At 40.0% G+C, this 18,186-nt stretch overlaps 1 protein-coding gene across 2 annotated transcripts in view; it reads left to right on the top strand.

The window, feature by feature from the left end:
- Nucleotides 1-18,186, top strand: part of scn4aa (sodium channel, voltage-gated, type IV, alpha, a) — a 45,111-nt gene that overhangs the window by 14,624 nt on the left and 12,301 nt on the right. For both annotated transcript variants that reach the window (XM_077206185.1, XM_077206184.1), the window contains 10 exons: nt 449-540; nt 2,039-2,293; nt 3,492-3,555; nt 3,734-3,875; nt 3,965-4,159; nt 4,333-4,491; nt 9,499-9,643; nt 10,681-10,919; nt 11,614-11,787; nt 11,982-12,338. In XM_077206185.1, coding sequence (XP_077062300.1) covers nt 449-540; nt 2,039-2,293; nt 3,492-3,555; nt 3,734-3,875; nt 3,965-4,159; nt 4,333-4,491; nt 9,499-9,643; nt 10,681-10,919; nt 11,614-11,787; nt 11,982-12,338 — 1,822 coding nt within the window. The remainder of the gene's footprint in view (nt 1-448; nt 541-2,038; nt 2,294-3,491; nt 3,556-3,733; nt 3,876-3,964; nt 4,160-4,332; nt 4,492-9,498; nt 9,644-10,680; nt 10,920-11,613; nt 11,788-11,981; nt 12,339-18,186) is intronic.

The following is an 18,186-nucleotide window of genomic DNA, read 5'->3' as shown; positions in this document are numbered from 1 at the left end:
GTTTAACCAAAATATGAGATGCCGAAGCCTGTTGATTGCTATTTTTCTATGAAAAAAAAACCCTTTACTTTATTTTAAGCTGATGTAGTTAGTTACATTGTACTTACTCAAATAAGTAGCCTAATGAGTAGGCCTAATATTTATTAACTAGCTACTTACTATAAAGTTACGGTTAGGGTTACGGTTTGGTTTAGGGTTAGTTACTTGTAATTATGCATAATAATGCTGTTGTTACTATAGTAAGTAGGCTGCCTGTAGTAAAGTGTAAATACGTCACCTTAAAATAAAGTGTTACTAAAAAAAATTACTTGGACTGAAAAAGGATGCAAAAGCACCATATTATTATCAATATTAAAAGTGGGTCATGTTTTCTTTATTTCAATCATATTGTAGCTGATGTTGTCTGTTGTGCCCATTTGACACTTATTTGTGGTTTGATTGTTTCTAGGTACATCACAGAGTTTGTAGACCTTGGTAATGTGTCAGCACTGAGGACGTTTCGTGTGCTTCGAGCTCTCAAAACAATCACAGTTATCCCTGGTATGTAATAATTGCAATGCTACAGTTCTTTAAAAGGCACACATGGAAAAGCACAAAATCACACAAGCGCAAATGATTTCAATGGTATTTTCTTTAATGTCTTTGGATGCAACAACATTTATTTACAGTTTTGATTTTAATGATAACACCTTTCAGGGTTTTTCCTGTATTGAATTTTTTTTTTGGCGGCCGCCAAAGCGAATTTTTTCCCGCCAACCAAAGCCTTATTTGACCGGTGAGTGATGTAGAATAGATGACTGCTGCGCTTGTGACAGGGCGCGTGTTTAACTGAGAGAACGAGCAGAGAGAGAGAAAGCCCCGGTCGCGCGCGCACTCTCAATGTCTTCAAACTGCCTTGCTCTCTCTCCCTCCCTCGCGCATATTAAAGAATTGAGTTGACTGAATATCTTTAAGAATTGACACGATGGTAAAAGGTCGGAAGACCGAAGTTTCACGTGAAGCATTCAGAGATTTTTTTCCCCTGAATTTAATACCGCTGGGTGTGAATTGTGCTAAAAAAAACGTTGCCTTATCTTATCTGAAAAGCATTCCACACATTCAGATGACATAAACCACACTTTCAATAAACAAAAAAATTCTATCCAGTGATAAACTCTATTTAACTACAAAAGCTAACATGAGCTATTAATAAACTGCACTTCTACAGCATTTATTAACCTCTGTTAATGTTAATTTCACCATTTACTAGCCTACATTATCGAAATCAAAAGTGATATTTTTTAACATTAGTTAATGCACTGTGAAGTAACATGAACAAACAATGAACAGCTGTATTTTTATTAACTAAGATTAACAAAGATTAATACATACAGTTACAAACAGTATTGCTCATGGTTCATGTTAGTTAGCCTAATACATTAACTAATGTTAACAAATCAAACCACATTTACTCAGAACACCTCTTAAAATGAGAATGTAAGTGTGCTTACCACATTTTTTGTGGTTAGCAAGATTTAACCTTAATAAACTACAGTATTTTCAGGTGAGCCCTATTTATGACAATGTGTAGAACAATTACCAAAAAAATATTTTAGTTTAGACAGGAGTGAGGCGAAACCAGAAAAAAAAGTGCAAAGCAAGTTGTTAGCTAGCGGCTAATTGTATTCAATTGTAAATGGTAGAAAATTAGACTATTAGTTAAAATAAACTTTTTAATGCTACTTTTTTATTCTACTTTTTGAAATGGATATGATTATATACCAAAATAATTATTTGGTATAGCAAAGAAGGATTTTATCTTACAAAGCTATGAAATCCATTCTTTAAAAAAAAAAAAGAAAAACAAAGAAAGAGGGCAAGAAAGAATGACGGTGTCCGTCGGCCACCACGGAAGACCAATTTTGACCCAGGAAAAACCCTGCATTGCATTGCATTGCATTGCATTGTTTTTTTTTCACTCTATGTCTGAAAAATTTATAACGTACACCAAAAAAAATTTGTTATTTTGATTTAATCTCTTCTTGTACTTTCCGCTCAGGTTTGAAAACCATTGTCGGGGCTTTGATTCAGTCAGTCAAGAAGATGGTGGACGTAATGATTTTGACGGTCTTTGCACTGGCTGTATTTGCCCTCATTGGCCTGCAGCTGTTCATGGGAAACCTACGTCATAAGTGCATCCGTTGGCCCATTCCCAACAGCACCATCTTTGATGTCGACAACTCCACCATGGCCAATGACACCATCCTCAATGTCACAGATACTTTCGATTTCAAAGCATACATAGACAATGAAGGTGAATTCAGGTCAAGGTTATTAAATATTTCCAATTTTAACTCAACTATGTCATCATATAGTTTGTCCTACAAGTAGTACTAGCAGTACTTGTAATTCTAGGACAATAATAATGATAATAATAATTTTGTAAATGTGAAAAGTATTAGAATGGTAAGGGCATCAATTTTTTACAGCTGTGTTGTGCTGTTGTTATTGGAATTTGAGCTGTGTTTTGTGACAAAATGTGTGAAATATTAGTTAAATATAATGATTCTTTTTGCAAGTCACTGTTTTTTTAAAATCCTACAATGCAAATGTAAATATATTGTCTGATATAAACTTTTAGTGCATTCAAGTTCTCCTGGCAAGTTTGTATTTACGAGTTGGGAAGTTACGTTTACGACGTCAGGTGCGTTCAAGATACTTTCGTCAGAGCAAGGTGGCGGTGTACCTTCTCTTAATTAACTACACAAAAATACAGCAAGGTTTTTAAACTTTACTTCTAGACAATTAAAAACAAAGAATGTACATCCAGTGGGCTTTTCTTTTTACATTTTTTATTAATTTATGAAGCCACTGTAAACTTGATTGGTACATATTATATTGTTATACACTGCCCAGCCAAAAAAAAAGTCGCTGTTTGGATTTAAATAGGCAAATGCTTAAGAGTCAATGATTGGATCATTATTGCAGTGAATATTATGTTGGTTTTTTTAGCATTTATATGTTTGGCAACAGCTCTTTCTTTTAACCCTAGTTGATGGAGTGTGTAGCTTTTCATTTCTTAAACAACCATGTAGGAAGACACATCTTGGCCATATTTCAGGATTACTGTCAAGATCCATCAGTCTCAAATTGTGACAGAATGGTTAGGAGGGAGCATGAAGAATCATTTTGACACATGAATTGCTACTTCCAGTCTAGATCTTAAATTCACTGAAAGTCTTTGGGATTTGCTGGAGGAGACTTTACAGAGTGCTGGACTCTTGCATTGTCAATACAAGATCTTGACCAAAAATGTATGCACCTCTTCATGGAAATAACATCACAACAGTCAAGCACTCTGAGGCCTAAATAAAATCCCGAGCTTCCCACTCGTATTTACAACTTTGCGGTGGTGTTCATGTGCATTCAACTCGTAAATACGATCTTTTGGAACATAACTTGACTGTACCATTTGTCTACTATAAAATTGGTATACTTGTTATACTTTGCAGAAAACCAATACTTTCTGGAAGAAAGTTTAGATGCTTTAATATGTGGTAACAGCTCTGATGCTGGGTAAGTTTGCTTTCATTCCTATTTAGCGGTTATTAAAAATGCGTGTAACTTAATATAGGCAGTATATAATATCTTTGATTAATTTCTGATAGCAAATTGTAATGCCACATAAAGGCAATACAGATTTATGTATGAAAAGATAAAGATGAATGACATTTGTTTTCTGATGTTTTTATAGGAGGTGCCCAGAAGGATACACTTGTATGAAAGCTGGGCGAAACCCGAATTATGGGTACACCAGCTATGACAACTTTGGCTGGGCCTTTCTCTCCCTCTTCAGAGTCATGACTCAGGACTATTGGGAGAATCTCTTCCAGTTGGTCTGTTAACTACAGTAGTTGTTTTATGTCTGTTCATCTGTTGGAATAGCGTAAGCAAATTAAATTCCATCTTTTCCTTCCTTGTTTAGACCCTTCGTGCTGCTGGGAAGACCTACATGATCTTCTTTGTGGTGGTCATCTTCCTGGGCTCTTTCTACCTCATCAATCTGATCTTGGCTGTGGTTGCGATGGCATATGATGAGCAGAATGCGGCCACCTTGGCTGAGGCCATTGAGAAAGAAGAGAAGTTTCAAAGATTGCTAGAGCAGCTCAGGAACCAAGAGGTCAGGTGACTACCATATGATTTCACATTAAAATATGGTTACATTATTTAAAATGAACAGATTCAGTTCATAATGTGTATTGCATATCAAAACACTCATTATTTATTGATTTATATTAATACACTTCGCACTGATATGTTGTTATATAGTGGTTCATTTATATCACAAATTAGGTAGGCAGTAAAGCATCTCTGGTCAGCCAGACAACTCAAAGTCGAGGGTCAAACAGGACAGGTTCCCTGCACAGTCTTGACGGGAATGATGCCATAAAGGACTGTAATGGCCGGATTGTGCCTCGCCTCATCATCAACAGAGGTTCTTCTGACAGAGAGGTGACATAAAGCTTTCAGATCAGGAGTATTTTAACAATATGTTAATATTATTATTTTGAGGAATCTGTAATACTTGAGTTCTGTTAAAACCAAGTACTTTTACTCAGTTATATTTACCTTGTAAAAATAATACTTTTTACTCTATTACAATTTCAAGTAGACTTAAAAGTACAAAATACTTGAGCTGCACGATTAATCGTTAACAGATCGCAATCTCACCCATGCCATCTCATTCCTAAATGACAATGATTCACCTGTGTCTATTAAACCGTTGAAAAAATCACGCCGGAACATTAAAACTTTTCAACCACACAGTATTGTTATTTCTGTGTTACCAATATTCTTATCATCACAAAGTCCTGAGATAAATGTTTATAGTTCGGGTAAAAACACTGATGTCTACAGAAGTGATCAAAATAAAGCAAACTACCTTTTAAAAAGTAACTTGGCACTTCAAATAACAATTATATCAGGTGGCAACAATTGACTGTTAAAAAGTATATCTGTCAGTGAATCATTTACTCAAAAAAGATTCCTTCAAAAACGCTGATTTATCCAGTAATGAAACAACTGAAGTATTTATGAGTCAGTCATTGAATCATTTGTTTAAACCGAGTTCCCTTTTAAGGGAACTCGAGCTGCGTTGAGACGCGGTGGGAACGCTCTGCGTGATTGCGTCGTGAAGCACGTGTATAATCAGTCCAATGGAAGAGCGAGACGTCATAGACCAGGAAGCTATAAAGCACACCAGAAAACAGACCGCGACAGCTTCTGTGCCTTCAGCAAGCGATCTGTGTATTCTGTCCTTGTCATATTTATTGTTGTCTGTCAAGTTGCAATATATATATATTATAGCAAAAGAGAGCAAGCAGCTTTGTGTTGTTCCTTGCCCACGTTATATCACGGGTGGGGACACACACATCAGCTTTTTGTTACTATTTGGGAGTGGAGCATGCCACAGTCAGTTCTCGAGTGGGCTGACTGTGAGCATTGCGAGAAGCTGTCCTTGAGGACGCTCCGCTCCCGCCGGGCGTTCTTCGAGGAGGACGGTTTGGTTCGCGCTGCCCGCGCGGGTCCCGCAGTTACCGAGGCACGGCGGCGACTCGCATTTTGGGACGGATCTGACAGCGGGGGTTGGGACGGGCTCCGCCCTATCTCAGCTTTCACCTATCAGATCCAGTGCTGGCGATTTCCAGTTCCGAGGAATTGATATAGTTAGTGTTTTGTTTAGAAAAAAAGAGAACAAAACAAATAAAGATATTAAGAAAAAGGCAGCTCATAACTCTGTTGAATAAAGAGGAGCTTTACAAGGAGGTTTATCTAGTGCTGTTGCTAGTTAAATATTCACTGGCCAGCTGAACATAATGAGAGCGAAAATAAAAAGAGTTTATTAGATGAAATATATCTAAAAACAGAAAAATTCTGTATCTCAGCCTTCTTGTCGGGGCTGCTGTTTTTCCCTATCTCCACACTGAGGTGTCGAGATCGTGGAATAAGCCGGTTTCTATTTTATGTGTTTAATGCCCAAACGTCTAACTATAGTAATGCTTTGGGTATTAAGTATCATGGTATGACAGTGCCTCGGCTTAAAGAGCTTTGCGAGCTTTCTCTCTCCCCAGTCGGCGTCATCATTTTTAACCCCGACGTTACCCACCAGCCATCTTAAATAAATACATTTTATTAGGCAGCGCTGGTGGGTAAAGTATAAGGACATGGATGAATGTGAGGATGTCAGCACTGACGCTATTCGAGAATTGCGTCGTGCAAAAAAAGATAAACTATACTGGGGAGGGACGGTTTCGAGAAATCGTTTCTCCTCTGCGTCCTCTGAGGAGGGTCGCAGCACGGCCAGTTCGGTTGTTTTCCTGCTTGTGGCCACGGAGTGATATATATATATATATATATATATATATACGTTTTTCTGATTTAAAAATAAAGAAAAATAAGATAAATTATGTTTGTTCTTCTGGACGCTCCGCTTTCAAAAAAACGAAGAAATAAACCATTCAGCGGCGTTCCAGAGGTTTCTTCCTCACCAAACTAATGTTCCCGAGACTGCTGGGCGGGAGCAGTCTCGGTCTACTAAGCTCCTCGCAGCACAAAGTGCAAAGCGAGCATCACCATTTGGGCTCCTCCACAATCGAGGGGGACCTTGGTGGCGGTAGCAGTCTAGCTAGTTAGAGATATGCAAGATCTGAGGACTGTTTTATCTCTAAAATAGCTTGGACAAAGAGGAAGCCCTGACGCCGAGCCTATCAGGCTTCTAAGGGTGGTCCCCTCAGGGGTAGGGATGGTTTTGAGAAATCGTTTCTCCTCTGTGCCCTCTGGGGTGCGACTCTCTGAGGAGGTTTTCCTGCTGGTTCGCCGTTCAGGGCACCAAGGTGTCAGTGTCCCCAAACGATCCTCCGAGGGGGGTCGTAGAGCAGGCAGTTCGGTTTCCCTGCCAGTTCGCCGTTTCAGGGTGCCGAGGTGCCTGCTTTTTCCAATGATCCTCCGAGGAGGGTCGTAGGAACTAAGCTATCTAGAGGTAGGCAAGATCTGAGGATTATCGTCATCTCTAATAAAGCTTAGACAGGAAGTCCTGTCGCAAAAAACGAGGCTATCAGGCTTCTGAGGGCTCCTCCGGGGCAGGGACAGTTTTGAGAAATCCTTTCTCCTCGGCACCCTCTGAGGTGCGACTCTCTGAGGAGGGTCGCAGCGCTGACAGTTCGGTTGTTCCCTGCCGGTTCGCCGTTCAGGGCACCGAGGTGTCATCGTCCCCATACGATTCTCCGAGGAGGGTCGTAGAACGGTCAGTTCGGTTATTACCTGCCGGTTCGCCGCTTCAGGGCACCGTAGTGACTGTTCAACCAAATCCAGAGGCCAGTCTTGAGAGACTGGTTCCCCTAGTAGAATTTCTGGCAGTGTGGAAACTACTGCCACATATTTCAAAGTGGGTCCTGCACACTATAGGAAAGGGTTCAGAATTCGGTTCTTGTCCGCCCAGATTTTTAGGGGTCCTCCCCACTGTGGTGGACCCTGAGCAGGCTTTGGTTATGGAGCAGGAAGTACTGACACTTCTCCAAAAGGAGCCGTAGAAGGGGTTCCTCCTCCCGGCAATCAGTCAGGGTTTTACAGCCATTACTTCATTGTTCCGAAAGAGGATGAGGGGTTGCGTCCTACTCTAGACCTGCGTCATTTAAACAGCAGGTTTCATAATCTTAAGTTCAAAGTATGCTTACGCTAAATATGATTGTGTCACAGACTCAGTCCGAGGACTGGTGTGTCACAATAGACTTAAAGGATGCTTACTTATCTATCCATCCTCATCACAGGAGGTTCTTGAGGTTTGCTTTCAGGGGCGAAGCATACCAGTATCGGGTTCTTCCATTCGGCCTAGGTTATCACCCCGCACCTTTACAATATGCGTGGATGCAGCTCTGGCTCCTCTGAGATTCCAGGGTATTCGCGTATTAAATTATATCGACGATTGGTTGATTTTAGCTCAGTCCGAGCTTTTGGCAGTTCAACATCGAGAAGTCGTTCTGTCCCACATAAGGAGGTTGGGGTTGCGGCTCAACACCAAAAAAGTGTGCTCCTCCGGCTCAGAGGACCACTTTTCTAGGAGTAATATGGGATTCGACAACATGCAAGCACGTCTGTCTCCTGCACGTATTTCTGCGATTCTCAGCTGTAAAGAATGTAAACTAGGTCAGTCATTCACTGCAAAACAGTCTCTGCTTTTACCCCCTGCAGTGGTGGCTCGGGACCAAGGGGTTTTCTCCGAGGGGAAATCCGTTTTTGCATGATCAAGGTCACGCGGCTATGCCTTTGTGTAGGTCATGTAGAAGAAACCTTGGTTACTCGCCCAGGGCCCAGTGCTGGGGGCTTCTTGTCGAAGTGTCACGCCATCGACGGATGCTTCCCTCACAGGATGGGGGGCGGTCATGAGTGGCCGCTATGTGAAAGGTATTTGGTTGGGGCTCATGGCAGTTGTGTCCAACGTAGTTACTTTTGGCCTTCTGTACATGAGACCCCTGCAGTAGTGGCTCAGGACCAAGGGGTTTTCTCCGAGGGGAAATCCGTTTTCGCATGATCAAGGTCATGCGGCTATGCCTTCGTGCCTCGGTCATGTGGAAGAACCTTGGTTCCTCGCCCAGGCCCAGTGTTGGGGGCTTCTTGTCGACGCATGATGCCTTCGACGGATGTTTCGCGGTCTGTTTTCTGGTGTGCTTTATAGCTTCCTGGTCTATGACGTCACCCGACTATGACGTCTTGCTCTTGCATTGGACTGATCACGCAGAGCTTTCCCACCGCGTCTCAACGCAGTGTCTTGTTCCCTCTCAGGGAACCAGGGTTACATACGTAACATGAGACGTTTTTTAAATAATTCAGATTAATTAACATTTTGTCAGAACCTCTAGTAAATTACGTCATTTTGTTTAGTTGTTTGTTCCGAATCTTGGGAAAATCATGGGAGAATCGTGGACTTTGAAGCTTTACAAACTACATTTGTCATATGACTTAAATTGTTTCTCAATTATTTAAAAATGAAAAATGAGGGTGAGTAAATGACAGAACGTCAGTTTTTGGGTATATAGTAATGTGTTTTTGTAATAACCATCGCTGTAGAAGGATGAACTTGAGTCATAAACATGAAAGTGTGAACATGGTTCATGATTAGTCTTGATTATTAGTCTAAAAATCACTGTATTCAAATGTAAAACCACTGTATAATCATCTGCTGAAAAAAATGTATCAAAATATTCAACTAATAGGTTACAGGATATTGGTTTACTTTAACATCTGCTGTGTTTTAGAGTTTTATGTAGTCAGAACACTGAGAAAATAGTGATTTAATTGAAAATAGTAATTTTTGCATAAAAAATACTAATATGGTAAAATCTCTTACCCAGAGTCATTTAGAAATTGTAAATTAGAAAATTAAAATCTCTTCACTCTAGATTGTTGAAAAGGCTTTTATTTGACATCCGTTTTGACATGCGTACTGTTTCATTTATCCTCCAGTTATCACACAGAGAATTCACAAGAAATCCGCCTGAAGAGGATGACAAGTCCATGAGCTCCAAACACAGCATGCAGTATCTGGACCAGCCTAAACTCTCCAAGAGAACAGCTAGTGCCATCAGTGTGCTCACTGCCACGATGGAGGGTACTAGCTTGAGGAAACTCCTTGAGAGTGTATTAACTGCAAATTAAAAGGATGTTCCTTTGGATACATCATTAAGTAGCTATTGTCACTGAGGAGCATGTCTAGAAGCCTTTAGAGTTTTTCTATTTATTGTGCTTCTCCAGATGTACCTGAATGTCAGGGCTTTATGTATTTTTAGTTTTGGGCAGCTATGGTTTGCAAGACATTCTGTAATGATCTGGTTAAAACATCAAAGACATGCTAAATACCCACAGGCATTTTCTAGGGGCTTCATTTATAAAATGTTGCGTAGAAACTGTCCTACTTTGATCTTACGATTATTTCTCCAATGTGCGTACGTGTGATTCTGAGAACGGACATACTCACCAAAACGTGTGTACACCTCTCTTAAAGATGTGAATCGTAAATTACTTTGAAATTGTGCGCAGCTGAATGGTTTCAGATCTCCGGCTTGTAAACGGTGCCTAATTAATGTTGAAAAGGAGGTTTGAGAGGGATGTGTAGGTTGCTGGCTTGAGACCAGTGGAGTTGTCGGTAAGAACAGTCTTGTCCAGTCACTTTAATTACACAATGTCTTTCTTTATTAGGTATGTTTGTGCATGTGTGTGTGGCAAGAATTGCTTAGAGTTCTGCTTAGACACTGACGTGACATTGGTGTGGATTTTAGCGTATGCTCAAATTTGAATTTAGAGTGTGCATACGCTTAAATCCATACACTTTTTATAAATGAGGCCCTATGTGCTTGAATTTTAATAGAAAGTGCAATTTTCTAGATTGACAGAACTGTTTTAGTGTGTCTATTGTCTGGAGCTAGAGATTTATACCAAGCAAAGGTCACATTATGTGTAGAGAAAAAACCTGTTAACCTAATCAGAGTGGTGCTAATCTTTGGGCTATTTCAGAGCCATGGACTGACTTTAGACTGGCAGAGCTTGTTGCTGTGACACTCTGAATCATTGACCTTAATGCTATTACCGCTCATTGTAAACGAACGAAACATTTTTAATATCACTTTCTCTATTTCTTTGTCTCACCAGATTTTGAAGATACTCAGAGGCCTTGTCCCCCAGGCTGGTATAAATTTGCTGATATTTTCCTTAAATGGGACTGCTGGGCTCCCTGGATCATCTTCAAGAAGTGGGTTCATTTTATAGTGATGGACCCATTTGTTGATCTAGGTATCACCATCTGCATTGTGCTCAACACACTTTTCATGGCCATGGAGCACTACCCAATGAGTCCGGATTTCGAACATGTTCTCTCAGTGGGCAACTTGGTTAGTGTTACATCAATACTTCTGGATTACTGTCAAAACTCTGTAGAAATAATAATCTTGAGGATTTACCTGGTTGAAAATCTATGCATACTGTATGTCAGATAGAGCATATATCATAATGCATAGCTGTGTTTTGGATGCTGGTCCCTACCAGTCATCTTAACTAGCTTAACCAGGGCCATGCTGGTTGACCAGCATTTTTTTGCAGCTTGAACTAGCATGGAGCCTTAAATCAATATTTTAGTAAAGTCATTTAAGTGTAGGCATTAGCATCAGGACAAAGCAACTGTTAATAACAGCAAAACATGATTATCAAGTCATTAATATTATTTAAGTGATACTCTGCCCCAAAATTAAATTATTTTATCATTTACTCAGCCTCATCATGTCATCCTATTGATGACAGTTTGCCTGAAGCGAATGTCCATAATGAGCGAGTCCATCATGAATCCATCTTCCAAACCGTGTTTTTTGTCTTATCCTGAATGACTACTGTATGACTATAATAAGTGTTTATATTCAGACGATTTTAGACAGAGTGGGACAACAACCGTAGTACCTCCGTGACTCGTCATATACATGTGTAGTTTTGTTTATTAACCGCTAGAGCACCAAGAGCTACATAGTGTACCTTGAAATTGACCGTTTATGTTTCCATTCTTATCTCACAGAAGATTAAACCTTATTCTTCAAGGTATTTACAGGAATCTTCACAGCTGAAATGGTGTTCAAGCTTATTGCTTTGGACCCCTACTACTACTTCCAGGTGGGCTGGAACATTTTTGACAGCATCATTGTCACACTCAGTCTGGTAGAGTTGGGACTGGCCAATGTTCAGGGATTGTCCGTTCTCAGGTCCTTTCGTTTGGTAAGTCTGAATCTCAACCCCTCGATCTGTTCGATTATGGTTTTATGGTTCGTGTGATTGATGTCCTCTTTAACCTGTTAAAATTCATGAAATACTCCAACCCCACATAAAAATGGTGTGTGGTTTAACTTTGTATGTAATTGTGTCTCTATGTGTATGTTTGTGCCCATCTCTGACGGATGTGCTGGAAGTAGCTACGTGTCTTCAAACTCGCTAAATCTTGGCCCACCCTTAGCATGCTGATCAAGATCATCGGCAACTCAGTTGGTGCCCTGGGGAACCTAACGCTTGTCCTGGCCATCATCGTCTTCATCTTCGCTGTGGTGGGCATGCAGCTCTTTGGCAAGAGTTACAAGGACTGTGTTTGTAAGATCTCTCAGGACTGTGAGCTTCCCCGGTGGCACATGAACGACTTCTTCCACTCTTTTCTCATCGTCTTCCGGATCTTGTGTGGAGAGTGGATCGAGACCATGTGGGACTGCATGGAGGTGGCGGGAGCAAACATGTGTTTGATAGTCTTCATGATGGTCATGGTCATTGGAAACCTTGTGGTAAGTGAAGCGGAGATTGTACAAACATGATATGAATCAATCCTGGCAGAAAAGCACTGAACTTTGCTGATTTGGCGAATCATCATTTAGAAGTGTTCTGTAAAAAGAAAGCAGCGTATCTCTGACATTGCATGTGAAAGAAAGCTTTCAGTACAGCACTGTTCTGATATGCTACTATTTTCCTTTGCACTGAAAGGGATCATTATTATTAATATTACATCTGCTGCCACTGCTAAGCTGTTAATCTTTATAACTGTTAGCCTGAAGCTGTCCTGATCTGAAGCTTTAGAATAGCAACCAAGCCAAACCCAAAGGATTTTCAGCACAGCTGATAGCAGGCCGGCTGTTGTTGACATTCAGGTGGCACATCAGTTAGCATCTGATTCCTCTGTGTAACCAGGTGTTAATAAGTCATAACATTTCAACTTTCATGTGTAGGGCAGCCTATAGTGTACAACCATTTGCTGAATTTCAATGGGAAAAATCCTTTAAATGTCTCTTAAATGAGAAATAAATGCTGAAATCAGATGTATTTATTATAATGTTTAATCAAGGGTATTATAAAGATTTTCTTCGCAAAAAAGGATTTTCTTACCTAGTATTTGTTATCTTGTTTTCCAGTACAAATAGCTAAATATTTTTAAATCCAGATACATTTACTTGTGAAGGAATATCCCTTAAGATATTAAGTCTTGTTTTCTGACAAATGTATTAAAATGAAGTGTTTATGCTTAAAACAAGAAAGAAAATGTCTGTCAATGGAATAGGAAACATAATCTTGTTTCCCCATTGAATTCATTTTTTTTTCTTACCCTACGGACAGATATTTTTTCTTGTTTTAAGCATAAACTTGAATAAAATTTGATACATTTTGCATCTCAAGGAAAATGTATCTTGATTTAAGAATGTTTAGATATTGTACCGGTAAACCAGACAAAAATACTGAGTAAGAAACCACTAAGTCTACGGCTGTGTCCCCTATACCCTTAAACATGGCACTATTTGTAGGGACAGCCATTTGTAGTGGTGTCCTAAACTGTAGTGATCGTTATCGAGTGCACTTTCTCAATCCAATAATGCTCCACTGTCACGGTTCATGAACTTACTGTCTCTCTTTCTGCCCGTATGTCTCTGTGTCTGTCTCTCTTTCTGCCTGTGTGCGCATGTGTTTGCGTGTGCGCGTGTGTGTGTGTGTGTGTGTGTGCGTGTGTGTGTGCGTGCCGCGCCTATATATGTTCACTGTTTGGTGTCTTGTGTTGTCAGATTCAGAGCGTTGTGAGAGTTCCCAGTGTCCTGTCCACCTTACCTATATTGGATTCTACTTCCCATTGTTCTGTGTTCTGCCATGGGATTACTGCTCATCTGGAAGTTATTGCTTCATGCTGGATTTCTTGTGGATTGACTCTTCACTTCTGACATCATTGATCGGGTTGCCTGTCGACATCCTTGCGTCACTCAGAGCGACAATTAACTGTTTTTACTTGCACGTTGTATCCTCCATCATTTAACATGACAGAACAATCTGACCAAAGTATGGATGCAGTGAGTTCAACAAGACTGAGTGAATTTATTTTACAAAGTATTGCATGCATGGATCAACAGGAAGAACATATTTCGAACACGGGTCATGCTGTGCAAGCTCTGGTGGCGCAGGTGTCCGAGCTCACCCAACAGCTCCAACAACTGAAGGAGCCCACTTCCAGCCCACTTCCATGGATCCGAGTCATCAGCCAGAGCCACGTTTGCCTGCCCCAGAGAGTTATTCAGGTGAACCCAAGTATTGCAGAGCATTTTTAAAGTGTTCAATATATTTTTCTCTGCAACCGCTGACTTATAACAGCGAGTGTTCTAAAGTGGCTTTTGTGCGGACCATGCTGACTGGACGAGCGGCTATCTGGGGAACGGCGGTGTGGGAGAACCAAGATCTCTGCTGCTCCTCGTTCCAGGCACTCTCCGAAGAAGTGAAGAGAGAATCCACGAGAAATCCAGCATGAAGCAATAACCTCCAGATGAGCAGTAATCCCAGGAAAGAACGCAGAACAACAGGAACTAGAATCCAGCATACAGTAGGCAAGGTAATAAGATGAATCAGGACACCGGGAACTCCCACAACGAGCTGATAACACACCAAACAGTGAACATATAGGTGCGGCTGATAGACAGCAGCTGGCACAGATAATTAAGGTGATTGTAGGGGTGTGACGGTTATTATATAACCGTGAGACCGACGGTTATAGTTGAACACCGTCATTAGAACTCTATAACCGCCAAAACCGTGTTATTAAAATATTTTTTACAAACATTTTTTATCATAGAGAATGTTTAAATCCTAATATCAGCTTACGAGGGAAACGGAGGTGGAGTTAGTGGTGCTTCAGAGGCTGGTACTGCTGGAGATGATCGGGAGAGGTCTATGTGTGCCCCTTTACCGATCAGAGTGTGCGCTTACACGGAGATACTCGAGGTGTCCGTTTCTTTACTGTCTATGGTCCGCACGAGCGTGAAGGTGCGCGCGAGATAAAATGACGCGTTCGGTGCGCAAGACCGGCAAGACCTCATTTCGCTTTGCTGTGTGCAAGGTTTTTTTTGTAACAGCGCGCACGTCGCCGCAACCGAGGATGAACGACTTCAAGCCGAATCTGCCCGAGCATGTACATCTAACCGCACAGGCACCCAGTTTGCGCATCTAAATTGCAGTTCATTGCAAAGTATTTTTTGTTAAGATTCTGTTTACTGTGTGTGATTCATTTAATGGAAAGCACATTCACTTCTAGTCATCTTGCTGTTAATTTTAAATAAACGTAGAGCAAGTAGCTAATCAGTGTCTGCTCGTTTATTCAAACTAAGTCGCCTATTAATAACAGACGAAGGTCGCAACGTCAGTGCTGACGTCACAGTATGGTATATTTTAAGTGTTTACGAAAGAAATGTCTTTAGCGGTTTCTTGAAAATGGCTAAAGACACCGCTGCTCTGGTGGAAGTAGGCAGGTAATTGTAAAAAAAGCGGCTTCGAATCAGTGGATGTTGTGAAAAGCTCTATTCAAATAAATTTGACTTGACTTGGCTTTTTAAGTGAAAACTAGCCTGCTAACTTCATGTGTTGTTACAGAACAAGGAGATACAGATGAGCTGCTAGCAGCTGTGCACATAATTACCATATTCGAGCTGCTGTCTGAATACACTTCCTCTCAGGTTATACATAGAGAGAAAAGGAAATGGCCTGTCTTAGCGAGCTAGCAAACCTATTATTACCCAACACGACCCATGGCTAACATACATTTCACAGACACACACACACGCACACTCTTCTCATATTTACCCTCTACTGCACTTGTCTTCTGGACAAACAGGCATTGCAAGCCAGAGCTACATGTTTAGTTTTGTCCTCTATTTACATAGTATGACTGGAGCCAGCAAACAACGGTTTTGATCTTGGCTGTGTGCTAAGACCCAGCTCAAGTGAATGTCTTGGCGCACAAGAAACAAACATGAACAGCTAAGAAACACAGCGATAGAAGCCGAAGATCCATGTCACAGCTCCCTGTTTTGATAAGGTCACTGAAAGGAGAGGAAATCAATGCTAAATGCAAATAAGAAAAAGTGGTTGACAATATACAACCGTTCAAAAGTTTGGGGTTGGTGATATTTAAATTTTTCTTTTTTAAAGTCTCTTATGCTCACCAAGGCTGCATTTACTTGATCAAAAAATACAGTAAAAACAGTAATATTGTGAAATATTATTACCAATTAAATTAACTGTTGTGCACAGCTGAATTTTCTCAAGAAACATTTCTTATTATGATCAAAGTTTAAAACTGTTGAGCTGCTTAATATTTTTTTGGAAACCGACAATTTTTTTTTTAAATTATTTGATGAATAGAAAGTCAAAAGAACAGCATTTCTATTTGAAACAGAAATATTGTGCAACATTAGAAATATTTTTACTGTCACTTTTGATCAATTTAATGAATTCTTGCTGAATAAAATGACAACATTCTTTTAAAAAATCTTACTGACCCATAACTTTTAAATGGCAGCATGTAGTTGCAAATTTAGGGTGTGTTCACACTTGGCATGTTTGGTTGGATTAAAACGAACACTGGTCCGATTGCTCTGTTAGTGCAATTTATTTGGATAAGTGTGAACGCTGCCTGGTGCGCACCAACCATGTTGACCGAGTCCGCTGAAAAGATGGGTCTCATTCCGCTTCTAAACGAACTCTGGTGCGGTTCGAATGAAATATGAATGTAACACGGACCAAAGACATGCAAACGGACCAAAAACGAGACATGATGTCACAAGATGTAACCCTAGAAAGGCCAGAATGCTCAAACACACCAGTTTTTTCTTGTCATAGTCGTGATGTTGCCCGTCACAGTTCGGTTAGCCCAGCACACAGCATTGTATTGTTTTGGATGTTCGGTTTGTTGCTGGTGTCAAAGGATGTGCTTCAAACTGTACCGTATTTTGGCAAAAATATTGTTAGATTCCAGTGGGAACAGACAGAGGGACATACTCTAATCCTAAATGTAAATTACAATGTTAAATTAGAATAACTTTTTTTATTTTTTTTTTACATTTGTATGTTAAAAGTGTTTACTGAGAAAACCCAGAGAGTCCTGAAGCAAAATCGGCAAATTACTCCACGTGATGGAGTGCAAACAAACAATAGAGCATTGAGAACTGGCATGAGTTCTGTACTCTAAGTGTAGTAGGCTGGATGAAAAAAGTTTGCTAGAGCTGGGTAACACGGGAAACCAAATATCAGTGGCCTCATTTGGCATGTAACTCTGATGTGCAATGTGAAAATCACAGCACCTACTGGTGTTTTTCTCAGTAAGCTTTATGTATTTCATACATTAGGCTGATATGTTGTCAAATGGTCTGGGCATTTTGCACTTGGATGTGACTGAGTGCCAAATAATGTGTGCTCGGTATTAATATAGTATCATGACAGTATTATGATTAATATAGTATTAAGTAACTTGACTAAGCAAAATAAATTGCTAATGATGTATTCTTGTTTTGGAGCTTAAAATGTACCCACATATCCTGACAAATTAACAGTCAAAAATCTTTTAAGCACTGCATCAGTAGAATAGGTGATATTACAAAATAAACCATACTGTGACATCAGAAAAAACGGATGGGGTTAAAATGATGACTTAATTCTCATAAAATAAGCCTGACAATTTTTTTTCTTGGAATTATATAATTTTATCTTCATAAAAGTATGCCTGGTTTTGATGCTTTTCGTATGTTCATATGAACCAAGATTTTTTGATCATAGATGAACCAACAACATTCTGCCTTTATACTTGACCTCTGACCTCTCTTATTGTATTTATATTTCTCAGCCTTTGTAAATGAGAACAGCCTTGGCTGCTGTAATTATGTGCTCTATCTAGTGTGCTTAGATCCTAAAGATAGCATCCCTGCCTCAGGCTTCCAGACAAGATAGTACAGTATTTAATGAAACTTCATTACAACAGAGCCTACCTAAACCTGATAAACCTGCCTGTGTATATCTTGGAAGCCAACTATTTGTGAAACTAGCTTTTATTACTGAGGCTTCATTCAGACTGCAGATCTGATCATTCAGACCCAAATCTGATTTTTTTTTCTGCTCATATATATGTGACTCTGTGCTATTTTTGGCAAACCGCATGGAATCTGATCTTTTCGATTCTGATTTGGGCCACTTCCATATGTGGTACTAAATGATGAATGCAATGATGAAATCAAACAAAAGTAATTGAAATAGCTCAACACAATAATTGTTTCAAGTGGTCTCAAAATTAGTCAACCTCCTCATGGCAAGCATCTTTAGTGCTTAGTAGAACACCTT

This window comes from Siphateles boraxobius, unplaced genomic scaffold (assembly GCF_051911475.1).
Source record: "Siphateles boraxobius isolate OS27281-9 unplaced genomic scaffold, OSU_SipBor_1 55, whole genome shotgun sequence".
Classification (NCBI taxonomy): Eukaryota; Metazoa; Chordata; class Actinopteri; order Cypriniformes; family Leuciscidae; genus Siphateles; species Siphateles boraxobius.
The sequence above is the reverse complement of the archived record's forward strand: the minus strand, read 5'-3'. Positions and strand labels throughout refer to the sequence as shown.